This window comes from Pagrus major, chromosome 15 (genome assembly GCF_040436345.1).
Source record: "Pagrus major chromosome 15, Pma_NU_1.0".
Lineage (NCBI taxonomy): Eukaryota > Metazoa > Chordata > Actinopteri > Spariformes > Sparidae > Pagrus > Pagrus major.
Genome location: NC_133229.1, coordinates 9119717 through 9147333, shown reverse-complemented (window position 1 = coordinate 9147333; position 27617 = coordinate 9119717). Strand labels below are relative to the sequence as shown.

General features: G+C 39.2%; 1 protein-coding gene across 1 annotated transcript; it reads left to right on the top strand.

Annotated features, from left to right (window-relative positions):
* Window positions 1-27488, top strand: col21a1 (collagen, type XXI, alpha 1). Its single transcript, XM_073482181.1, has 29 exons — window positions 1-75; window positions 5623-5750; window positions 5949-6509; window positions 6658-6823; window positions 6904-7132; window positions 9304-9474; window positions 11108-11185; window positions 12288-12371; window positions 13532-13594; window positions 14031-14084; window positions 14186-14239; window positions 14348-14401; window positions 18492-18545; window positions 18629-18682; window positions 18766-18819; window positions 19190-19243; window positions 20902-20946; window positions 21052-21105; window positions 21209-21262; window positions 22284-22337; window positions 22490-22561; window positions 22891-22926; window positions 24552-24596; window positions 25383-25415; window positions 25505-25651; window positions 25779-25833; window positions 25920-26111; window positions 26192-26269; window positions 26428-27488. Exons 2-29 carry the CDS (start codon window positions 5654-5656, stop codon window positions 26613-26615), a joined length of 2880 nt encoding a protein of 959 aa, XP_073338282.1. The 5' UTR covers window positions 1-75; window positions 5623-5653; the 3' UTR covers window positions 26616-27488.
* The last annotated feature ends 129 nt before the right edge of the window (window positions 27489-27617 follow it).

The following is a 27617-nucleotide window of genomic DNA, read 5'->3' as shown; positions in this document are numbered from 1 at the left end:
CTGGGAGCAGTATTGATCACCGGCTCTCGATGAGAGGATTAACAGGAATTCACTCAAGAGATTGGACGCTTACTGGTAACTTTTTCTTCATTTTGTGCCATTTTTGTGAGGTAAATTATTGTATTTCTGAATTTCATAAATTCAATTTCAGATGCAACTGTCTTTAATTAGTAGACAGCTCAATTTAGAACCGATGGAGGCTGTTGACGATCATCAAAGTGAACCTGCTGGGCTGATTTTAGTGTATCTCATTTATTTTCAGGTGTGGCATGTGTTATGATGTGAGAACACAGCTCAGATTAGTAATAATTTAGTACGGTGTCAACGTTTACTTTAGTGTCCTAGAGCCTGTGCCGCTGCAGTTACATATTGAAGACATTAAGCTCAGTTATCAGTCCCTTGTTTGTGCTGCCGTTATGCAAAGAATGAATGGAATCATCTCTAGATTTTTCCTGGCCATTTTCACGTCTCGTAAAAAAAAGGACATTTCTTTCATATTTCTCGAATCTGTGCAGCACACTGCCCAACGCAGCACGGCATTGCATGTATTGTACTGAAACAGTTTTTACAGAAATGAGAACTGTTTGTACATGAAGAAATAATAATCTTTGTGACCAGAAAAGTAAAATATCTTAAAACTATCTTGGACATGTTGGCTGAAAAGTGATAAGACACCATATATGTTAGTGTTATACAAGACATTACTTGACTGTTGGGATTAGTTGAACAGATTTCTAGGAAGTACAACTGATAGGGCTTTGCTTTCCCTTGTTGCTTGGAGAATTTGGCAGCTTTAAATCCCCGTGGTCTTGGCAACTGTTCATGCTAAACAGCAGTTGTTGTTCCTGGAATGGAACAACTTCCTTTTGCCAAATTTACAGCAGAAAACTTAAACTTGAACAGGTCAGGTGGAGTTAAAGTCTCCAGTTGCATTACATAAACTACGGGCACAAAACAAATAGAAAAATATCTTTTAATATTTTTTCATTAAGTCAAAATTTGTAATTGTATTTGAAGGGAAGTATAACTTGTTGAGCAGAAGATCTGTGGTCAGATACCGTGGTTAAAGTCTGTGTTATGACTCAGTGTCGCCCACCCTGAACAAGTGAAATGTTATCTGCTGAAATGTGAGAAGAAATTTGTTCAGCAGCTTCCTCAACAGCATATCCAGCTGGAACTAAAGTGCGATTAGGTCTTGACTCTCACATAAATTTTTATTGAATTTGCAAAGTATTGCAACAAACAACAGGCCCGATTGAGAATTAACATCATGTGGTAGTTATTTGAAGCTAGAACATCGTCTTTTAAAGTTCGGTTTGTTCATGTTTTACTTCATAATCACCATCACCAAAACCTGGAGCTACAAAGAGTCTGAGCTGTCCCAATGAGATCAGAGATTAATGGAGTCTGATACTGCGACAGGAGTGCACCTGTTATTCTTGCTACATTATGTGTGCATTCCAGCTCTACGCATCATAGCTTAGCACGTGTAATGTTGCGTTTTTTATTCCTGGATGAAGGTTGCTTCCCTTCATCATGACTACATGTGTTTGGTCACAGGCCACAGGCGGAATTTCACTGTCTGATGGTGTAAATGAATGCCATGTGGCTCGAGCAGAGGTGTAGAAATACTCAGTTTGGGGAAAGTCAGTCGGGGGGAAAGTCATCCTGGCTGGACCCTGCCAGTGAGGGGGTTTTCCGACAATCTCCTCCAGCTCTCTAGTGGGGAAAAAATCTGAAGAAAAAGGCTTGCACAACTATGGCAGCTTAACGCCTCCTCAGACTATGTAACTGAGTTTACATGGTGGAAAAAGGCAGTCATGTTAAAGAGTGTGACCCTTCATTGGCTGCGCAGGAATAACAGCATTTGGGAGGCCAAGGGTTATGTCCCAGCCACTGTTTCGTTGACCTTCACGTGTCGCAATCAGAAACAGCTAATAATAGGGTGCACGATCATTTCCTTCCTATCAAATTCCTTCCACAAGTCCTGTTTCTTATATTGTATGCAGCATATCTGGTCTTCATTTGCAACTTCTCCCTTTTAGGATGTCAGCAGTTTCTTTCTTTCACGTGTTGGAAACTATTGTTTAAGATAATTTGATAGAGCAGCCACAGAAACAACATAAAAAAATGTCTATTTACTCACATGCAACTCTCTAGCTGATGATCACCAAATGTAAATGACTCTTTTCATTGTTTCACCTGGTTCTTAATATCTCATTTCATCTCTAATTCCATGAGCATGAACATAACCATCATTGTACTCCACTATAATGCTACATGTTGTTTGCAGCACATGCAATGATACAAGTGTTCACCTGTTAATGAAATAAACATGCCATGCAACATGCCATTGTTTTGTATTTGACATTAATCCGATGTTAAAGGACAAACTCTGCATTTTGTCATGTGTTGCACTTGCCTTGATGTTGCTTCATTAAAATCTGATGGGATTTTAATGGGAACAGATTTCATAATTTGTTCAAATGATAAAAATGGTCCTCTTTAGTTAAACGCTCACATCAGCATGCTAACATGCCTACAATGACAATGTTAACATGATGATGTTTAGCAGATATAATGCTTACCATGTTCACCATCTTAGTTTGGCGTATTAGCATGCTAGCATTTGCAATAAAACTTTTGCAATCATGAGCATTAGCACAAAGTGTGGGAATGTCATTAGTTTTGCAGGTATTTGGTCAGAAACCAAAGTATCATACTAATTGAAATGTTGACCCAATGAGGAAGTCATCAGGATACATGGTCAACATGGACTTCTGTACCAAATTTCATGGCAATCCATCCAACAGTTTCGGAGTCCTTTCATGAAAACCCAAACCACTTTTTTCCCTAACTTTAATAAAGTTATTTTTGTCACTAAATTTAAAATAAAAAAATGTTGCTAATGTATTTTGTTGTACTGATGGGGGCGCCAGATCAAAAAAACTCTCTCATGGGATATTTTGGAGGATATTGACTAATGTTGTGCCATTTGGGTGTGAGATCTTGTTCTTATATGCTAGATAGAAACGTCAGGAGCTTTAGGATAAAAACATTTAATCCGGCAATCACATAATATTGAGGTTGTATTGGAGTGTAGCAGAGGCATGTCAGTAAGTACTAAGTCATACAGCCAGTGCAGGTGTAGGATTTGGAGCCTTAGGGCTAGGCACAGCGAAATCATTACAGTTTGAGTCAAGTCAGGTGAAACAGTCAGATAAAGTATGGTTGTTGGGCAAAACGTCAGAACAAGGCTGTGTAAGCAGAGCAAATAAGAAGAGCCAGAGGGAGTTGAAAAGTACGGAAGCGAATCCAAAAGAGATTAATCATATGTACAAATTGTTTTACTAACATCTTCCCAAAAGGTCAGTTTCACTTATGTTCAGACTTGCCAACGTTTTGGAACATTTTACCAGGGTATAAAATGATCTTAATCCAGAAATAACACACCTGGTGACATAACTACTCAATGGCTTTAGCAGCATGTGACAGTAACTGGTTAAAATTACTTCATCCGGGGATGGGAAGGAAGGTATTACAATTTGTTTTATCCATGAGAGAGGAAAAGTGTAGGAGTGAAGCTTTTCTGGGCAGGCATGTTGTATTCGGGCCAAGGGTGGGCAGAGATTGGCAAATGGCAACAGATTTGAGGAAACAGCTGATAATCCCACAGGAAATGGTGAGAACTGGTTTAGGGGTAGTTGTGGTCAGAGGTTCAGAGAATTGTTTATTTTGTAGAGCTGACAGTGCCATGTGAGGATGTGGTACATGAGGCTTGAAAGGAAAATGCTTAGGTGTACAGAGGCGGTGGAGTCTGTGTAGCAAGACTGGAAAGACAGAATGTGTTGCATGGAGATTGGATGCAGAGTTCAGAGTAATAACTAATGGCACGTGTAAGTGATTTAGGGATTTGTAGATAGTAGTGTCTGTAGCAGAGGGAGGTAGGGATACATACGCTGATCAACAATAACATTAAAACCACTGACAGGCTGACTTGACATGTACTACCAACCAAAACACCATTGCAGACCAAGTACCCCACCCTCATGGCACCATCGCTCCCTGATGGCAGTGGCCCCCCCAGCAGGACAAAGCTCCCTGCCACACCTGAAAAAATGCTCAGGAATGGCCCAGGGAACTTGACAAAGAGCTCAAGGTGTCCATCTGGCCTCCAAACTCCCAGAACCCAATCCGATCAAGCATTAGTGAGATGTCCCTGAACAAGTCCAATCCACGTAGGCCCAATCATGGATCAGACTTGGCTCTGAGCTGTCAAGGCATGGACACAGGACCTCTGGCCATCAGGGAGCACCATAGCCATCAGGGGGTCTACTTGGTCTGCGACTGTGTTTGAGTGGATGGTTTGTGTCAAGTGGCATCCACATGAATGCCAGGAGCCAAGGTTTCCCAGCAGAATGTTGCATTGTGACAAGATGATTATTGTTATTCACCTCACTTGTCAGTGTTTTTAATGTTCTGGCTGATGAGTGTATATCCGATGGGATATCCATCAGGGATTTGCATTTGTTAGCCCCAGTGACATACAACCATGTGATATCCAGGGTATAGTGGCTAACAGCTAGTGCTGCCTCTTTTGGTGGTCCTCAAATTATTTTGCTCTGAAGTTTTATGTCACATTATTGTTCCATTACAGCTTATAAGTGGCTACCTACACTGGAAAGTATCCCCCACAATAATTTGTTATGGTAAATGTATGCAGTCGCCCATCAATGTCTGTGCTTTTGAATTAATATCATTTGACTCAAATTTAAAAGCTGCCAAAAAATCAAATGATCAGTTTTAGTTTTAAGAAGGAAATAGTTACATTTTATGTTGGACCCGCTGATCGACACATAAAAGGCCAGACTATTTTGTTCTCATATTAATTCTTTAGCATCTTTCTCTTTCATTTTCACATTTGGGCATACAGTATCATTGGCACCAAGTTAGCTTGTGTGTGCACACTCCTCTGTACTAATGTCTATCCTGCCAGGCTTCTGCAAAAGGCACACCTCAGTTGATGAAAAACAAAAATAAAGCTGTGTCCAATTCCAGCTGCAAAACACAAAATCTTTGTCCTTTATGGTTCATATGAATCAATATTATATGCATCAACCAAGATATGACCAGACCTGATCACAACAAATGGTAACAGATTGAATTTGTGCATGGACTTTCTGTCATCGTGCCTCAGTCCTACACATCCATACAGGCTTTATCAGATCACCATCATCTAACAACTTTGCTGAATCATTTAGAGAGACACCATGACCTCAAAGCACAAATGCTGCTAATTCGGATTTTTAAACAATGCTTGAATCATTTATTGTTTGAATTATTAATTAACATAGCAAACACCCTTTATAATTACTTATGTGTGAACATGCAGGTGGTAAGATTTGTGCTGTAAGATTATAACCGTAAAGTCTTTGGAGAGGATGAGCCAGAATAAATGGGAACTTAACATCTCCATAATGGAAACAGCTAAATAATGAACAATGGTCTCTGACATTACCGTCTGTCAAGGCAAGAATAACACAAGGACCACATGTCACAAATGCTTGCATTGTCCTTTTCTTTTTCCTGCAATACAAAGCATGTTTTTCCCTTTCCCTGTAGGTGCACAATTGGAACTTGGTACTGCTGCATAATGGGTTACAAAGCGACATCCATGCATTGTGTCTTAAGATGCCTGTGCTTCATGCTTCTCCATTTGTTTAGTGCCGCTCAAGATGAAGACATAAGAAGTAAGAGTGCTTCTGTCTTCATTTTCTCACACTTTGTTATGCTTGTTGTCCATACATTAAAAAACTGTCAAATGCATTAACTGGCAAAGGTGATTTTTATGTAGTCCAAATTCATTTTACCTAATTCCAACATATATGATGTGATCTATTTAACCAGTGCTTTTACACTGCTGATTGTTTACTTCCTGTCTGCTTCAGGTTGTAGGACTGCACCATGTGATTTGGTCTTTATTCTAGACGGCTCATGGAGTGTTGAAGATGTCAATTTTGAGATAGTGAAGCGATGGCTTGTCAACATAACAACAAGCTTCAACATTGGACAGAAGTTTACCCAGGTTGGAGTCGTCCAGTACAGCGATGACCCCTTTTTAGAGATACCTCTGGGGAAGCACTTCTCCACCAAAGACCTCATCAAAGCAATGGAGAACATTGAGTACATGGGGGGAAACACAAACACAGGGACAGCCATTAAGTTTGCTACAGACAAACTGTTTGGTCTTTCTGAGCGTGGCCCCGCAGGCGTCTCCAGAATTGCTGTTGTCCTCACAGATGGGAAGTCTCAAGATGAGGTTTTGAAAGCGGCAGAGGCAGCAAGGAAAAAAGGAGTAATTCTGTTTGCAATTGGTGTTGGATCAGAGACAGAAGAGGCCGAGTTAAAGGACATTGCAAACAAGCCATTTTCAACTTACGTCTTCTCTGTCGAGGACTACAAAGCAATTTCAAGGATCATACAGGTCATACGACAGAAACTGTGTGAAGGTAAGCAATTGCTGATCACTGTCTGAATCTAAAAGTGCTGATTGCAGGATCACTGGTGTCTCTTTATCTCATACAACTCCATTATTCTCCTGTTATTCTTTTTGTCATTATGTCTATTTTTCTATTTCATTGTGTTTGTCTATTGCAGAGACTGTTTGTCCAGCAAGAATTCCTATAAATTCCCGTGATGAGAAGGGTTTCGATATTCTGATGCATCTCAATTTGGCCAAAAAAGCAAAGAAGACACAAGGCGCATTCTACGGCACTAAGGCCTACGAAGTGACATCTCGTGTCGACTTGAGTGAAGCTACACGGTAATCATCTTGCTTTTTTTCCCTTTTCATCATCATCTTTGTAATTACAAGTTGACTGACTTCTACATGTGGTCACGTAGGAACCTTTTTCCCGATGGGCTGCCTCCCTCATATGTTTTTGTGGCTACACTGAGGTATAAAGGATCAGTGGCAATGGAGGAATGGGATGTGTGGAGAATACAGACGCGTGATGGAAGACCTCAGATGGCGGTGACTCTAAATGGACTGGACCGCACTGTCAAGTTCACCACAACCAGTAAAGCCCCAAGTGGAACTCAAATGGTTACATTTTCACAACAGACAGCAAGGGTATGGTATCATTATTACTCATTTGACATAGTCTTAAAAGGGCACTCCACAGATTAAATACATTAATATCAGTTTACTTTTCAAAGAGAACACTGCTCAGCCTGTGAAAACAGTCACTTAATGTCCTCTCTAGATCTGTACAGCCCTAGTCTGATGCGCCAGATGGTTTATTATACAGAACCATCTGGGAAATTGTCCTTGGAAACTGTTTGAAAAAGGGCAGGTGCTTTAAAAAAATACTTGGCAGGTGACTGGATGAACAATCTGTCTATCAACATTGATCACAGGCTAACTTCCAATCATATCAACAGTGGCAGAGTACTACCAGCAGAGCCTGTTGGTAAATCAAACTCTTACTGAAGCCATCAGTAGCTTTGCAAGAAATACTTCCCAGTTCTGACATAGCAGACGCCATAGCAGCGTCTACACTAAAATCTTTAGAAGCTATAGTTGTTGGTTTCAAAACTAACAGTTGATTCTCTTGTTTGTTGTCACATCTAAATCACGCAAGTAGCTGCCAGTATTTCCTCATAGGACTCTGATGGGTCTGAACCACTGTGTGTCGACCCCGTTGCTTTAAGCCTGTAAGATGGATTCTCGAGATCAAGTGATCACCTAATCTCACGAATCCAGTAGAGCCCGTCCACAACGAAAGAAAATTAAGACCCATATTTGCAACCCATTTGCACCCATTTTTGTTGGCGTCGACCTCTTGTGTTTGTAGTACAAGAGGTCGCCAAGAGGCAGCAAAGGAGAAGATCAGGTGACAGAGCATAAAGAGCGACAAAGTCTGCATTTGGAGGAGGCTGGCAGAGATGGATGTGTTTCTCGTGGGAAACAAAAAGTCAACGCTGACTTCTTTTAACTTATGTACTCACTTTACTTTACTTTACTTTATATCAACTGTGTAAAGAAGCGTAATCTATTTCATTGCAACCCAAAACATGCTCTTTTCCTTAACCTAACCAAGTACTTTTGGTGCTGAAACCTAACCAGACCGCTGTCACTGGTATTCTCCAACGGCCATATAGGGTAGGCTATGTATCGTTTTGGTAATAGTCATATATCTTGCTTTGGGAGTTATTGGAAATTGACCTATTCAGTCATTTAGGTATGAGGACATGTTGATGTAGGAGCTTTGTCAAGTCTGAGAAAAAAATCCTAGTCATGCCGCTATCTTTGCCTGGGCTTGAAGGTTTTAAACAGAAGGTTTCAAAGGATGAGAGAGTCAAACAAAGAGACACTGCTGAGTTGCCTTATGGGAAATGTGTCATCCAGCATTTTTGGAGCTTGGCCCATACTAAAGACTGAAAGTTAGGATATCTCAGCCTCTACTACTCCAATTTTGAATCTGTCTCTTGTGAGTCCCCCAACCTTAAGAAAGTGCAATGCCTAACTGATGGAGTATACCTTTACTAGTCTGATTCAAGCATTTATGCCTTAGATTCTCAGTATGAATTCTTGCAGTACATGTTGTACATCTTGGCAGGGCAGCTGCCCATTTTGAAGTACAAAAGTCGCTTGCTGTTCTATTCTTCTTTTATTTTTTTCATGTAATGCAACTCTGACAGAAACTATTTATATAAATACACCTGTGAGGCTTCTTTCTTTCTTTCAACCACATAATACTTGTTATGTAACCAATCAACCCTAATCCTCCCTTTCTCAAATCACACAGCTTGTATCAGCCTGTAGAGCTCCAGAAGTCTATTTGACCTTTACAAAAGTCTATTTAACCTTTACAAAAGTAGAAGCCATTGCGCATACGATTGGCAGATTATGTCCTTGCCCTTGAAGAAGTAAAATATAATTATACTCCTTTAGACAGGCAAAAGACCCTCTCTAATGCAGTGAAAGACTGCAGTACATTTATATAAACTGTTGTTTCTAAAAGGAAACCAAAGACTTATCAACTATATTTAAGACCATGATGATCTTAACTCTCATTATTAGGTCACATGGCTGCCTCACAACTGTGACTTATTTATATTATATTGTCCAGGTTTTAACACATCGTAATGCCCTAATCAGTTATGAATTTCTGCTTGAACAACTCCTTCCAAAGGACAGACTTTCTTATTGGTTGTTTTTTAGTGTCTTTACCAGCAAACTGCATTAATGTACCATGGTATTAATGACTATTTCCTGTTATTCTTCTTTGCTCAATTCAGCTGTTTGATGAGAAATGGCACCAGCTGCGGCTGCTGGTAACTGAAGAGGATGTGACTCTTTATGTTGATGACCTGGTGGTGGAAACCCTGTCCCTGGAGCCCCCTGTTGGCATTTTCATCAATGGAAAAACCCAAGTTGGAAAATATGTCAGTAAGGAAACGACCGTGCCAGTAAGTTTATTAACAACCGTATTTTAATAAAATGCATGTTGTTTGGTTCCCAGAGAAATAATCCCGCAGTACGTCAACTGACTATAGAAAGAGGGAACGGGTGTATTTAATGAGGAGCTGAGCAAACTCAGTTCTGACATATGTTTTAAACGGCATCACGCAGTACTGCACAGTTTATTGCTGCCTCCTGTGAGACATGCTTAACTCCTTGGATAATAACTCCTTGGCAAAAATTAGTTTTTTTGTCCACACGGTCTTATTAATCTTTGTTTTATTTGTCTCAATCAGCACATTTTGCACCAAAAATGTTGTATTTGTTATAAATCATAATTGTGCTGTGCTGTAATTGACTCTGCAGAAAGCCATGTAGAGTGCAGTTTCTTGGACATGGATGCAAATATATCCCAGCAAACATAAAACAACATTATAATGTCATGATAACGATATGGCAAAGAAGAACAACTGCTGCACAATGCATCCTTTTTATTCTTATTCTAAATATGATGTCACACCTTTTATTATGAAATAATAGCACAAACTGACCTTTTAAAACACCTTAAACACATGTAAGCAATTAAGCAGGTTTGGCATTGTTGTATTTTTGGCCATAGTGATGGTCGATGAAATAAAATACATGTAAAATAAATTATAATCAAATAAGGCAGCCATTTCTAAACTAAAACCTTTTGCACAACTAGCTGCGAGTGATTATATCTACAAAAAAAGCATGATTTAATCACTAACAGTATTATGTATGATAAGAAATAATATGAGAGGAAGAAACAATCCTTTGTTTGAAAAGAAAGAAGCAATAGACATAATTCATTCATGACACTTACATCTCTTATGCCAGTCAGTACGTTGCCACATCATTATAGCTGCGGAAATTAACATGGGCCACATCTTGAAAGTGAATGTTATTGTGTGCACTGATCCATTGTTACAAGGATCATGTAGTCTGAAGCCATTTAACAAAGTGAATGTGCTTATGTACTATCATTTCTGGATAAACACACGTGTAATTGGAAACAGATTCTACACCAGAATCAACCGCAACACAATTTTTGAATAATATAGAATGGGCACGAACCATCAGACCAGATCAAACATTCTTATCATGTTTAAAGCCACGTCACCATTAACAAAATGTAAACCATATTGTTGAAGATTGATTAATGCGCCCAATCGTGCAGCCGTACTTGTGTTTTCACAAGGCTGGAAATAATAATGATAATACAGTAAATCACATGTGAGGATCATCTCTCTGCTCACATGGTAAGTGAATTAAAACAATCTATGGGACAATCTGGAGCCATTTCACCACCAACATCAACAAAATACAAAATGATGGAAGAATAGTGTAACGTCGCTGCAGAACACTTCCAAACAGTGAGGGAGGTCTGGCAACACGTAGCTGCTCAATGCTCAATGAGGGTACTTATCTTTCCTTTTATAGTTATACAATAGCCATTTCAATTCATTGGTGGCAAAGCACTGATAAAACAACTAAATGTCGCAAAATTACCCCCATATTACAATTTGTTTGTTTTCTTAGCTTGTTGTCTCCCAACAGCAGAGAGTTGTGTTTCTAACAAAAGGTTCTTATTCTTTTTTTTTGTTCCTTCATGTTTAGTTTGAAATACAGAAACTTCGCATTTACTGTGACCCTGAGCAGAATAACCGAGAGACTGCATGTGAAATACCTGGAGTTGTAAGTATAAGAGTCGGCTTGGCAAGCGACAAAGATAAATCTCCTTCTCACCTACTTCGCACCTTGTCCAACTACATCTGTTTCTGCTCTGAAACGCACTGCTCAATTTCATCATCAGTTAACTCCACAGCTCGTACTGCATGGCATAAAATGAGTCTATCTTTCTATTTCATCAGTACAGTCTATTGTAGTATTGTGCTGTGAAAGTGTAAACTCAGCATATTCAGTTCAAGTCACATCTGTTTATGCATAAAATAATTTGTTGGAGGAGGACCGATGGCTCACATTCAAACATTCTGCACTCAGGGTATTTTTTCATTGTCTGCTGGCTCCAAATGTGTTTGTGAAGCAGTGGTTCATTGTTTGGTTGGCTGAGAATTTGCTACAACCAGAAGGATAGAGCTGAATTACTTTTCTTAATGTGAAGCTGTTCAATAAAAATACCAAGAGACAAGATGAGTAGCTTAAAATTACACACGTTTGCCAATTACCTCTGCTTCTTTCCTCTCTGTGCTTTAAAGTGGTTTGTTCGTAATGTGATCTCAAAGTTGTCTGGAGGATCAGATGCCTTTCTGGCAAAATGTCACAACGTTTGATTTCAAAACAGAAAGATACCCAGCTTAAAGTGTACGCTTTATGAGAAAGACCTGCTTATTCGATGTAAAACACAGATTAACTAACAGAAATAGTTTCTTTTAAAATAAATTAAATGTAACCTGAAAACACTTCAGGTTTCAGCATTGGATTATGTGAAATTTACAAACATTAAACCATTTTGGTTCCTCATTTTCTAAATGTCAGAGAATGGTGAAACATGTCCGAGGTGACATCTCCACTTGCTTGTTTTGTCCAACCAACAGCCAAAAAACCCAGATATCCAGGGTACAATCATAGAAGACAAAACAAACCAGCATATATACACATTTGAGAGGCGTTAACCAGAGAATATTTTCTCAGAAGTCCTCAAAATGATTAATGGATTAATAGATTTTTTTGTCTTTTGACCAACTGATCAATCTACTAATCATATGTATAAAACTGGATTTGTGCTCAATATATACTTTTGTCTATTATGTACTTGAGCTTCTTTTGTTCATTACAGTGTTCACCCATTGCTGATTACATTGAACCAACTCAAGAACCTTGTTCATGTCCTCCTGGACCTCCTGGACTTCCAGGAATAAAGGTCAGTTATTTAAAAAAGAAAGTTTTCTCTTGAAATGATCTTTTACTTTCACTCTTTTGTCATTTTTTTTGTATATACAGCACTTAATACTGACAACCAGCTTCCAAGCACACACTATGCTTTTGTGAGATATCTCATAATAGAGTCTGTTCCAGGTTTGGCACAGTGTTCAGAAAGTTAAATATTTACTTTAAACATAGAAAAATAGCTTAATGTTCAGCAATTTTGGTTTATGTGTAAACTCAGGAATGACACAGAGACTTAATGGCCTCTTTTGGGAGATAATGCACAAACTTCCCCTTTCTTATAGCTTAGCCTAGAGGAAATGTGTGTTGAATTCCCCGGTGATGTCTAAATGTGGCTCTCTGTGTTGGAAAACTATGTGAACCCTGACACATGAGGTTGCACTTTACCAATAGGTCAAACTACACTCATTACAGCCTGTAAACACGAATGTCCTAAATGGCACAAACACTGCTTTGTGGGTTTTAGCACATATACCTCTGAAATACAGTTACCTGCTGAAACATTTTACAAAGTATGGATGCACCAACGGGCCTCTATTCTCAAGTTAGGCAAATTGCCATGTGAGTAAGTTATGGTAAGGCTTGTAAGACCCTGTTGTACTGTACTGTTTGCTTAAAGCAAACCAGACCTCTGACTAAGATAAACACTGGCTAGAATGGAAAATGACCAAAGTAGGGAATAAAACCTACGTCTCTGTCTTTATTGATCATAAGGCATCAACCAAATAATAGCTCCGGTCATAAAAGCATTTACACAAGGACCTCAGAGAGATATTACCTTAGCAACAAAACTCTTTGTTAATAAAACCTACATGGGTTCAGGCATGTTTGTGTTTATAAGATCACCGCTATGCTTTTACTACAGTTACTAATAGATCCAAAATGTTGGGACCAATGCTGGCTTGCAGATGTTCCTCATAACCCCACAGAGGGCCCAAGAGCATCTTACATTAGATGAACCAGCTTGCTCAGCATGGTTTATGGATAATTAAATCAACACTCACCGCCTGAGAAAGCACATTGTTACCAGAGATGTTTTAAATGGATTTATGCTGGGTGGCGCGATTGCCGACGACATACGAACAACTCGTTTTAGTTACATGTGATTGAGAGACTTCTTTCCATTTTCTTTAGGGGGAACAGGGAAATGCTGGCAAACCTGGTCAGCCTGGACCTACTGGTGCTGATGGTAAGCCTGTGAGTACTACATAGTTCAATATACAAACATACAGAACATAAATGCCACAGCAAACACAGCAGCAGTCACAATAACCATCTGAGATAATGCCAAAAACCAATTGAGTTAATGTATCCATTAGGTCATGAAAATGTCTGCTCGTTAATTCTATGTGGTCAAGGCTGCTCCAGAATGTTAAACACAGTGGTAAATGTACTTATTTACTTATTTTTCCAATGGGTAAATAACAAACATCTCTGATTTTACCACTGGTGGCAGCACGGTGGTGATTTTCTGTGATGAAAAGCATCCAAAAATGAACCACATGTTGTACAGCATGATCAAAAATGCAGAGAAAGAATCCACCCCGCAGCCTCAAACCACTTAGAGAACATGAACATATTCAAATGTTTATCCACATGTGTGTATCTCCTGTCTTTTTGTTTTAATTTGAAGGGTATTCCTGGCATTAGAGGAAGCCCAGGGCAGCCAGGTCTGCCAGGAGTAGAGGTAAAGACAATTTCACCTAATATACATCTACATTAAAGTCAACATCAGGGACTGGAAATTTCAAGCTGGTTTCCTGTGTTACCTCTGTTTACTTCTGTCAGGGTCCACGTGGGCCAGATGGGTACAAAGGCGAGCAAGGGAGGCCTGGTGTTTCGGTAGGAATGTCCAATAGCACATTTGCGGCTCCATTGGTTTCATTATTGTGCCAAAACACTAATTTGTGATCATTACAAGTCAATTTTGTTGACTGTCTGTTCTTTCAGGGTGAGAGGGGTATGCCTGGGTTACAAGGATCGCCTGGAAAACCCGGAGAGAAGGTGCTGATGTTAATTACTCAAACATGGTTACTTCATCTGCTTGATAATACGGTGTCCAGATGTTCAGTAGAATTTATCTTAACTTTAACTTGCTGACTGACCAAAGCTGAGAGAGACATGATTTCCGTAGGAAAACAAGTGATCATTAAAAAGGACAAAGCACACTTTGAATCGTCAAGGTAAATCTTCTTTTTATGAGATCAAATGTAGGATTAACAGGAAATCCCTGCTAGACGCATCAACTTGAGCCGTTTGAACATCGTTGCATCAATCACTCTGGAAACCACATGTTATGAATATAAAGCCAGATCCCCTGGGAGAGGAGAAAATACAACTTCTATACTGTCGGACAAGAGCACTATGCAGAGAGAGCATGGAGGCCACCAGAGAGCTTTTAAATGTGTTCATATTTCCTAACTTTTGTTCTGCCCTTTAAAAAGCTCAAGCTTTTATTTGCTATTTTTAGGGAGCCAGAGATTTGTCTTTTTGAATGTTTCACTTCCTGCCTTGTTTTTCTCTTACTTGAAAATAAGCGACCAAGTGAAAATGCAGGCAGAGTCAGCGACACAGCTTAAACACCACTGCCAGTAGTAAAACCTACATTGCTGGCACTTTGCAGGTCAGCCATCAATTTCACTGTGCTTTCCTCATACTGTACATCTCCACTCTCGTATGTGTAGCTGTTGTTTGCTGCAATGGTAGATCGTACTTCTGCTCAATAAACGATATCAGCTTGCAAATGCCTTGTTCCGCCACAAAGCTCAACATGAGCATATGCCCAGTAAATGTCAACAACGAACATGGCTAGTGATCGTGCTCACTGTTGTTAAGCTAGGATGTTAATATTGAGACATTTCTGTGTGATTAGCTCACTTAGCTTTTGTAATCTCTGTGCTGAGACAAAGAGAAACGTCTCAGGCCGAGCTTTGTGGAAGACTTTGGTCATGCAGAATGAGTGCCAGGTAGAGTGTACGCAGGTAGTCAGGTATGTAGGTAGATAGGCAGAAAGGCCATCCAAACATTTCATTCGAACTCAATGAAATGATTGGACAGGCGTATTAGAGTCCGCAATATCCACAGGCACCAGATTTTTCTTTTGTCTTTCTCAGAGCATTCAAGTTATTGACCCAGCTTTAATCCACTATTGGTTCATGATCAAAATAGTTAGCTTAACAACTGCCTCTCACACTGTTCAGTCACACAGACTAGAAAACATACATGCAGTTGATGCTGCATGTAGTAACAGCTTTCAGGATATATAACAATTTGTAAGAAGGCAAAAGCATATGGACAAAGCACCTGTGAGATGAAATGTGTCGGCTGCCACAATGAGTCCTGAGAGCAAATTGAGACAATAATCGATAACAAATGGGAGAAAGTCCAGCGGTTTGTGCTCAGCGGGTTTTAGACCTCAACCTCAGTCACAGCTGCATTGAGCAGCAGCCTGACAGTCTTACAGCTTCATCCAGAACTTTGTCATTGCTCTGATCGCTTCAAGGTTAATCTGAACAACATTTTGCATTGAGTGTTATTTTGAGGTACAGTGAGGTAATGCATCCTCACTAGGTTGCATCACCTCTGTCATTTCATCCCACTTTGTAATCAGTGTGAGGACAGGGGAGCGCTGCCAGTTGGCTGACGTAGAGAACAACTTAAGTCGTTAATGTCATGTGTTTGAAAATTGTCACAGCTGTCTGCAGACAGACATGTGTGCACCTGGAGCAAATCCTCCTGCACCATATGTCCCATTATTCCAGCTTCACTCAGGATGTCCAGGATGTATCAAAGTTTTTACTAGTTCCTGGACTCTTCTCAAAGTTCCTTGATTAGTTTAAATGCTTATGGTATTGGCCATACTAAAACACAAAGACACAAAGATTGCCCCACTGAAGATTTATTGTATCTTATACAATAAATCGTATCTCATTTCCAGTTATACTTTAAACCTGAAAGAACCATGACTTTTACTGGTCTATTAAAGTGCTCTTTTAAAATCCTGTAATAAGACATCTAATAAGTGGTAATGGTCTGAGGCATCAAGAATGACGAGATGAACGTCCAGAAGGTGCACTGCTGGTAATTTTCCATCACTTCTTTGAATGCAAAACAAGCTGCCAAATATGTTAAAGTTGGAGAAGGCGATTCTAGAGAAAGGCAGTTGATTGTTGAGTCTCATTCATATTGTCAAATGCCGACACCTTCAGTTGGTATTCAGACTGAGCCACTGGACTGGTGGCGAGCCCAAAGCATCATATTGGGTCATAAACCAACATACTGGACATATAAAAAAATTCACCTGTTCATTGCTGATGCAAAGCCAGTGCATCATCAAGGGTATTACAACGCATCCTGAGGTGATTATGGTTAATTTTGTACCAAATCTTATGGCAATCCATTCCGTAGATATTTCACTCATAACCCAAAATGTCAACCTGCTGGCGGTGCTGGTGGAGTCAGCAGATTTTTTTTACCTTGGGAAACCATGAATGCCTGTACGCAAGGTCGTAGCAAGCCACGTAAACACTGTTGAGATATATCAGTCTGGACCAAAGTGGTGGAACGACCAACCGACTAACTAAACACTGTCATCAATGGAATCAAGCTGCTTCCATACGTAAATCATTCCCCTTTATATGTAAGAGTCAAGAGCTCAGATGCATTTGGCTGCTCCACAATTGAAACTCGAGCCATTCGCCATACAACTTTAAATTAGTCTTTGTAGGAGCCAAGTAGCACCACTAGCAGCAAGGCACTTGCTGCTTCCCTCTCAAAGTTGGAGGGAATCCTAATCTCGTAGAGAATGAGATTTTCTTTGGACATAAACACATTAACATCTACCTTTCCAAATTGTTTCCATATTGTAAGACCACCCATGGGTGTTCTCATTTTCCTGGCATAGGATCTAGAGAACAGAAACATAAGATGTCTGCTAAATTAAGTCAGAAGTACAAAATTCAAGGACACAAGAAGAAGAAAGACCGAAAATTAGCTATGTTTGTGTATTCACAGTCTGTCATACTGGTTCATGACCACAATCATCCATCACCTTTAAAGGAACATTTTATTACTAATTATGTGTTCATTCAGTCTGTGCTGCACAGTCTGTGCCATTGATCCATAACTGTATCTACATTGGCAACATTCATTTTGACAGAAATTTGTATTCCTAGTAGGAAACCCAAAGCCCGACTTCAGGAGTGAATCATGATCGAAGCCCCTTATTGCAACTGTCTACAAAGCACAAAGGTTATCAGTTGTCTGATTGGTTATCCATGATTGTAGCTTTACTGCTCCGGCCTCAGCACTTCCAGTCAGTGGCACTGTAAGCCTCTTAAATCCCTTTTGCCGTAGCTCATTTGTTTTGGACTGGAATTCCACTAGCAAACAGAACTGTAGCAACCACAGCTGGAGAGATGTTTTTAATATGTTTTGATATCAGTGGAACATGGAAACATGTTCCTGGCACCTGTTTGTTCACTGAATATTGACTTCAGCTAAATCTGAACAAAAGAAACTGTCTACACTTTGACTAAAATGTCTACAGTTTCAAATGAAGCCACAGCAATCACAAAAGTCTCTGAACCAGCCAGTGATAAATACGTAATGCAAAAACAGAGAAATAAATTATGTAATGTCCTGCCTTGTTCTAAATGCTGTTATTCAGAAAATGTGATAAAACAGTGACGCACCATTCCATCAAGTATTGGCCGTATTCCACAGATACGTAAGTAACATCTAGTTCTAGGTCCACCAGTGCAATTTTTCAAAGACAGAATGATGCAATGAAACACGTCACCCCCTGAAGTTTCAGTCCAAATAGTTGCGAAATGTATCGTCTACCCCCTGAACAAAACCACTGCTGACTAATGTCAAACACTGGCTGCATAATTGTGACTGTGCAGACTTAACATTGGGTATAGGAAGCGCTCTCAATCAACACTGTATGAGCTGAGCCTCCTGATCTGACTGACGAAGATGGATGATCCTGTCAAATAAGTAGCAGATTCATCACTGCCAGGCCAGCTAAGACCACAGACTTTACTTGTTTTAGATTGCATCCAATGATCATATCTAAATCTTTTCACTTCAGGGCTCAATTGGATCCCAAGGAATCACAGGGATACAGGGAAAGGCTGGTCAAATGGTAAGGCAACAAAAATCAAGTTCAGTCACTGAACATCACAAAAGCGATATAACATGTTTAACTGGACGGTGTGATATTTCCAGGGTGAAAAAGGAAGTGCGGGACCTCCTGGGCCACCTGGTTATCCAGGAGAATCTGTATGTATTGAAACAATACAGAATAAAACCCAGAGATTATGTGCCATTATAATCATGTGTAACATCCTTCCCTCTGATTTCAGGGCCAACCTGGGAGAGATGGAAAAGATGGATTTCCAGGGAGACCCGGTGAAAAGGTCTGTTTGTTTTGACAGTGTAGAACAGTACGTTACAAATCTCATTCAGGATTAGGAGAAAAATAAAGGCATGAGGCTTGCTAAGAGTGCACATCCTGAACAGGCTTTGCTGTTACCAAAAGTTGTGTTGTTGATGTTTGGCAACCATGGCAATGTAGTCATACAGTGGGGGACACCCTTGTCTTTTTCCAAACCACATTTGACATATTTTGTAAACATCAAAGGTGATTTCCATCCTTTAGATAGATGTCTGTTTAATAAATCCAATATGACATGTAAAAAGAGACAGCGATGTGTATGCAGGGCTCATCACTAGGAATTTGGATGAAAATTAAATAGATTAATGTATTTGTTTCCCTGATGTATACAGGGAGAAGCTGGGGCCAGTGGTATTCCTGGTGTCGATGGAAGGGAAGGCCATCCTGTAAGTCATAAACAAAGACATTACTCATTGTTAATGTTTGGTATTTTGTTGTTTGTTTGAGCCGTTACTATTGTTTTACATCTTTGAGGATTTGATGCAAATTGTGCATGAAAGAAAGTTATAACATACTGTCATACTGATTCAAGATTTAAATTTTCAGGAAAGCAAGAAAGCACTTTATGCATGTGGTGCTTTCCATTATGGTTTACAATGTTCTTCTCAGACAAATTGAAGCTGACATAAAATAATGCTGTAAGTTACAGACGACTTAGATGCTGTACAAGAGCGAACTTTATGGATCACGCAGTGTTGCATCAAAACGTTTGTTAGAGTTGTAAGACTGCAGTGTATTCACATACTGTCAGCAGTACAGAGAGAACCCCTGACAGCCAGTAAATAAGGGGTATTTCCCCTGTAGTTCATCCCAGGATAACCCTGTTATGTAACGAGCAGGCTTGGGCTATTATCGAAGGCAGTGAAAGTAACCCGTCGAGGGAATGCTATGGTGCTCTGGCAAATCTGTTTTAGGAAGAAAGTGTTTCAACTGGGAAGCCACCCCACTGATCATGATTGTAAGCGTGGTCCAAAACTTTGTGATGGGTCTACACAAAGATGAGTCAGTTGCTCCACAAGGCTGTAAGCCATTTTCCCCCACCAGAACAATAGAGTTCGCAATGTCTCCAAGGAGACAGGATTAGTACTGTACTTCCTCAAGTTAAAACAAGATGAAGTTAACACATGAGTGTTACAGGGATTTCTTTACCTATAGGTTAAGTGTGAGTGCCTGGGTGGCTCTATCTATATATCTGTCTCTCTGCATGCCTGTGGTCTAATCTATTCACGATGCACATATGTTACTCAAACTTCAGTCTGAGGCAACCACTAAGCATCTGCAAGTATTTATCTCAGAAAAAAATAACTAAAACAAAAAACTAAAGAGGTTTCCAGGGTAGTGTTGAATCACATAAGCTTTCAATGTTTTAAACCATTATGTATTAATTTGTATCTGCTTTCATTCTTTTTTTCTCAGTGAAAATTGAACCCCAACTGCTTTTTCTATTATTGCATTTATCAGCAAATAAAACGTGCACAGTTCAAGTGCAGGGCACACGATTCAGGGATCCAGTTTGGCATAGATTTCTGCACATAGCCAAGTAGCTTAAAGAAGGACATGAAATGAAAGAGTCTTTTTTCGGAGTAATAATATTTACAAAATTATTAATAGCACGAATTTGGCCTCAAAAAGCCCCAAAAAAGTTTCTCCACGTTTCCTGTTTACAACTCGAAAACCGTAACTGGGGAGTGTAACATGTTGTTAGACATTTCTCAGTGCAACATGTCAGTTCAATCAGTTGGTTTTATGGAGAAGTTGGCTACAATGGTTACTGACATGATGAAGTAATTATTCCACTGTCAAAGGAAGTAAACTAGAACTTGTTTTCACTCTCAGTTCAGAAACACTGCATATGAAAACATATGGTTTTATTAAACATCCAGCAGTATATAATGTCAATGCATATTTTACACATTAGTCAGAACTGGACTGATAAACACACAGAAATATTACAAACAATTCCACGTCATGTTTTCTTTATCTTTTTGGGAAATAATAAATATGTTGATCTGCAATAAAGTATAATCTGTTTCCTTGCTCCAAGGGTATGCCTGGATTGCCAGGAAGTGCAGGCCTGGATGGACAAAAGGTGAGCTCCTGCCTATAGGTAACAAGTGCCTATTGTAAATGCAAACTAAACGGATAAGTGGTCTTGCAACACTGTGTGATGATTCTGACATGATACTCATTTAAGGGGGAAACTGGTTTGCCTGGACTCAGGGGCGTCAAAGGCTCCACTGGACCACCTGTAAGTTAAATATTGTTGGACTACTTGTGTAAAGGTTCAATGCACGACAAAGTCTTAACATTGAATCTGAAGAGTTCCCAAACAATTTCTTTCTCTCCTGTAGGGTGAGATGGGTTTACCTGGTGCACCTGGTTTAAAAGGATCAACTGGACCCAAGGTAATCTTTTGTCTCTGTTAGAAAATTGTCTTTGAGCTTCTTCAAATAACTGTATTGCAAAGCTACAATGAAGCTAATAGAAGTAAAGACTGACTTTCATCATACCAACAGACATCAAAAAGATTTAAGACAGTCTTTAAAATGGATAAACTGTGCTATAAATACAAAGCCAGTTTATCCCTCTCCACATCCCTGGGGCTGTGAGCGCACCGGCTCAGACTGTGACCCAGTAAAGTCAATACTGCGGATCAATCCACACGAGCTGGCATTAGCAACCGACAAGCGGCAGGGCGAGCCAAGTCATGATTTAAGTTGAATCCAAGCACAATGTTGTACAGTTATACAGCTGCTAACAAGAACGGCGGATCAGAATGGCGTGATCTTACATGACATCACATAGACTCCCAAGCCCATTATCGTCCAGCCTATACAAAACGCATTGCAGTGCACAGTGTCATCAGTTTGGATTAAGTAAAATCTTTGAAGCTTTTCTAACCCCAGAGGACATTGGAATCAATGGAAAGCAGCTTGGGCCAGCTGCACGTCATGTTTTGTTTGGTCACTATATTTCGAAAATACCCCAAGTAACGACGATCTCTTGGCCACACCGGCGATACTAAATTAAGCGATGAGCCGGCCTTACTGCTTTCGTCAGTGGAATTTTAGTGGAAATATAAGCAGTCTTTGCTTTTCTGGTCTGGACGCTCTGTCTCCTAATCACTTTTCATTAGCTGATCTGTCTTTAACAAGCCAATGTGTATTGGTAAATGGCACACAAGTGAAAAGCTAGTTTATGGACGGACAGGCAATACTTTGATTTCATGGCTGAACTTCAGACTGCAATTACTGAGTCCTGTTCAACTGGAAAAGAAAGCAGTCGACTAGACACAATTAAATACTAAGCTGCAAAACCTCATGAAAATATGTTGCAACCCAGTCAGGGATACAATATGATGTGGTTTGGATGTTTTTTCATCGTATGTTTTTTGTAACATAAGATGTGTTTTATTTCTTAATCAAGGGGAATAAAGGCGAAGGTGGAAGTCCAGGTATACAAGGAAAACCAGGGCCTGTGGTATGTTTCCATTTAAATAATCTAATATGAAACTGTCTGATTTAAAATACTGTTATACTGTGTTTTCCAAAGTGTTTTTTATGTCTAACAGTATATGGATGAAGTGTTTTTTTTGTTTTTAATGATTGGTGTTAAACTGAATACTATTAAAGGGGATGGCAGGAGAACCAGGAAGTGCAGGTCAGCCGGGGCACCCGGGCATGCCAGGCCTGAAGGGCAGCAAGGTATTTCTACTATAATCATTCAATTTCATTCAATTGTCAGTATTAACCCAGTCTCAGATATAATAACCTCCATGTCAGTAAAATGACTAACATCACAATCCCTTTTCTAGGTAAGAACTTTAGAAGTTTTTTTTCCCAACACTTACCCTGCTTACCCTGTGTTATTTTTGGACATTTATACAAAAGATACTGAAACAAGCCAGATGTGAGGCGTTTTCACTGTGATACAAACTATAAGGATCTATTTTTTTCTTAATATTGTTTGGAAATTATTTTTCCGCCATGAAATATACAAAAATGTTTTAATCCACATCTTTATTTTCTATCAGGGACAAAGAGGAACTACAGGAGACAGAGGAGAGACGGTAAGATAGAGACTAAATTCATCAACGCTTACTCACACAAGCAGACCATGCTGTGATTGTTTTGACCTTTGTTAAACTAATCTGAAATATCAGCTCAATTTGAGAGATTTACAGCACAACACCAGCTGTAGATACAAAAATAAGTGTAATTTATTGTCATTGTATTTCATATTCAGATACACTAGAGAAATCACTACCATCAATCTGTTTGATTAAAATCACTGTGGAGCTCATCCAATAATTGCGATTTAAAGAGGTCATATTATGCTAATTTTCAGGTTCATACTTTTATTTGGGGGGGTCCTAGTAGAATAGGTTTACATACTTTAATTTTCAAAAAACACATTATTTTCTCATACGGTACATTGCTGCAGCATCCCTTTACACACTGTGTCTTGAATGCTTCGTTTTAGCCACAGAGTGAGACATCTTGCCTCTGTTCAATCTTTGATGAGAGTTGCACATGGGCATTACTTAACGGGCAGGATGTAGTCAATCAGAGGCAGAGTGGGGCGGGTCATGCCGAGCATGGTAGTGTGATTGAAAATCACCTTGGTTGCGATACAGCTGTATATATATATATATATACATATATATATATATACACATATACTGTATATATACATACATACATACATACATATATACATACACACACACATATATATATATATATATACATATATAAAATATATATTATATATATATATATATATATATATATATATATATATATATATATATATATATATATATATGTATATATATATATGTATATATATACATATATATGTGACGCACATAAGTTTGGAAGTAAAGGCCAGACTCCAAACCAAACGTTTCAGGCAGTGCAGGCAGGAGCAGTGTTTTCTGTGGGAGACAGTAACTCCCATTGGTGTGGGCTTTTTCACTTTGCAGACATTTTACATGCAAACACAATAAAGGAAACGCAAAAACCCCAAAAGCATAATATGACCTCTTTAAACAGTTGTCTTTAAGTAGTGTACCTCTATCATTGTTGAAATCTTCTGTTCTCAATTCATTTAACATGGAAATATATATATAGATAGATAGATAGATAGATAGATAGATATAGATAGATATAGATATATATATACACATATATATATATGTATATATATGTATATATATATATATATATATATATATATATATATATATATATATATATATATATATATATATATATATATATATATATATTTCCATGTTAAATGAATGAAATTATGGATTTGGAAAATTATCATGTGTCAGCTACATTTTGTCCTTTGGAATTATAGCTGGATGTTCGCTGCTCTGATGACTTCCAACAGAGTTTTCTCCATTACGCTGAACTGAATCAATTTCAAGTCATGAACACAAAATCATCTCTGGAAAGCATGATCATCATAATTATGTAATCAAACTTAATGGGTGTTAATGTGCTGCATTTAGAACACATTAACGCCCGTAAATACAGCTACAAAATGCATTATTCATCATGTTTTGATTTATCTTTGATAGATGTTTTGACCTGCAGTACTTTCTACCGTACCATACGCTGCATAAACAGTACAGATGAATTTGTACGCTTTAATGACATCAATCTATGATTTTCCTACCAGGGAATGACAGGTGAAAAAGGAGAGCATGGTCGACCAGGGGAACATGTGAGTGCCTTTGATCAGCTTTGTTGTATGATGAGGACTATTTTATTGTTGTGCAAATTAAGCTAAACCTGGAATTTACAATGTATCAGGACTTCCTTTAAGAATGGTCCATGTCTTTGTTATCCTAACTTCCTTTTAAATGTGGATAGCACCACCATGTGGTCATTTATTAAACACTTTAAATCTTCACTTATAACTTCTGAACTTAATATAACTTCTCTATCTATCTATCTATCTATCTATCTATCTATCTATCTATCTATCTATCTATCTATCTATCTATATAGATGGTTTTAGTTTCACTTTACTTCTCATTTTTCGATGTTTCACAACTCCCTATCCAATTACTTTTTGGTACAAACATATCTGTATGACCCCTGTAAGGATGATCATTTTACTATAACTTTTCAAGTTCTTGAAGGCTTATTTGACATAAATTGCCAAAATTCCTGACACACACAGTTGACTGCAACCAACTTTAGATAACATGCACATATCAGTGTGATACTGCAAAGTGTGATGCTATTTAGCCTGTGAGTGGTGCTATAGCATGGTACCCACTTATTGATCATGAGTCACTTCTGATTTCCAGACATATTAAACCCTAATATATCTGAGATTTAGGTGCTCTCCAAAAATCAGCAATATTCTTTATCTTTGTGCATTTTGATGCAGATCTTTGATTATTACAAAATGGCACTTTTTAAGGATTGTGCAGCCTTGTTGGAAGTATGTACTCTCTGAATATTTACTAGTTTATTGATTAATCCTGATTTTCATCAACAGGGCTCCAGTGGCCCAATGGGACCAAAAGGAGAGGTATGTTTAGCTAAAAAGCTTTAATCCCTGTATCTCTATTTAAGCTGAATCATTGTGTGTATTGCTAACTGGGGTGGTATTTTTGCCAGAAAGGGTCAACAGGGGACCCGGGACAGAGAGGTCAACAAGGTCAAATGGGAATGCCTGGACAGTCGGGTCAGTCAGGCACACCTGGCCCCCGAGGGCTGACGGGGAACACAGGTTCACCTGGCCCACCTGGACCTGAAGGAAGATCTGTATGTGCGCCACACATTGTGCTGACAGTTTTAATGTTGATGATTTTTATGGTGTTTTTCTGATATTGACTAACATGATGGAGCAGACAGTCACTGAAAATCCACCATCCATCACTTTTTATTCCAGGCAGGTGTAATGTCGGACAATCACATTCGGCAAATCTGCAGAGAGATTCTTCAGTGTGAGTAACAATACAGACAGGCTGATGACGTGTTTCTGTGTGTTTTTAAAACACATCTTAAGTCTTTTTCTTGTCAACCATCCTAGCGGAGCTGCCTTTATTGTTGCTGAGCAACCAGCAGGGTAGCTGCACCAGATGTCAAACTCGGACTGGATCTCCTGGTCCTCCAGGCCAAACTGGGCCTCAGGGACTCAGAGGTCTTCCCGGAATTAGCGGCTCGAGGGGGCAGCCGGGCCACCCTGGTCGGCCAGGGCACCCTGGTATTAATGGGCTGAAAGGTAAAACCAGCTTCAGAGACAACAGTATGTTGTTAAAGTTGTTTTGCAGGATGCTCAAGAATGTGCACTTGTCTTTATAGGAGAGCCAGGTCTTGATGGTGAGAAGGGAAGCCCTGGTCGAACCACCACTGGAGACCAAGGGCCACCTGGGCCTCCAGGTAAATGTGATACCTGTGGTAATGTGACTAATTATTCAGTTTCAGAAAACAATGTGGAAACTGGCTGTGGCACTTGAAAAAGATTTCTGATATTTAGCCACCTGTTACTTCTGTGTACTGTTCCTTTGAGCTGTTCAGTAGTATTTTCATCTCCACAGGTCCAATGGGTCCCCAGGGGTACAGTAGGGCAGGTCCTCCAGGTAAGCCTGGATCCCCTGGTCTAAGTGGAGCAGAGGGTAAACGTGGTAATCCTGGCATCCCTGGTCAGCCTGGGGTGTGTGATCCATCCATGTGCTACGGTAGCATGATGAGGCGGGATCCTTACAGCAAAGGGCCAAACTATTGACGTAACGCAGCGTCACTACAGGCACCAGTCTGGAGCTGATGTGGAACAAACAGCCATTCTCAGGAAGATCTCATCTTTACAATTTCTCTCTGTCGTGGAAACAAAACGGACCTCTGCTAGCACCCTTTATGTGATCTCAGACAGTCAACAGAACTAGATCCCATCACATTTTCTCCCTTGGTTTTTGGTATTATTATTTATGTGTCTTTGAACATGCTTTGTGGTTTTAATGGTGTTAAGAGGAATAATAACTGGCTCAATGTAATGCCTCTTATCTGAGCACCTAGAACTATTGTATATGTATGTCTGGATCTCTCTCTGGCCAGTGTGGCTGGTACATTTTCCCATATTGCCCCCTGGTGTTGCTTTGTTGCATGTCATTTTCTCATTTTTCACTGCGCATTGGTTGGGTGCTATATGTTCCGTTCAAAAGAATACATAAATTCCATGTTCAGTGAATTATTTCACCATAAAGTGTGTCTGAAATTGGCATGTTTAGCACAAGACTGTGAGTTTGATTTCCTGTAGCTGATTATGAGCTGCTGTAAGCCTGTGTTCCTAAAGTCTTCAGTTTGTTAAGCACTTAACCCTTTATGGCATCCTTTTTACAACAGCTAATATTGTGTATTACCCAAGATAAATTAATACTTTCCCCTCTTTTACGATACACATTCATTCTGATGAAAATGTTTCACCATCTAAGAACATGTTGACATTTTAAGTTGAGATTTTATGTCACTTATGTTCAAGAGGCTTACCTTTCATTACTGTAGCAGGTATTTTATTGTTATTTATAAAAGAGTCATAACTGTGTATTTCAGCATTGACATGTCGTAAACAGCTTTTGTAATGTTATTATGTTATGTGTTACGATGACGTTTGTATGAATCTTTCCTCTTTTTTTTTTTTTTTACTAGAATTAAAATATCTTAAAGATTTGTGAACTCAGTTTTGTTCTGTGCTTCGGACCTTAAGGTTTGAGGTGTTTTTCAGGCAGAGACG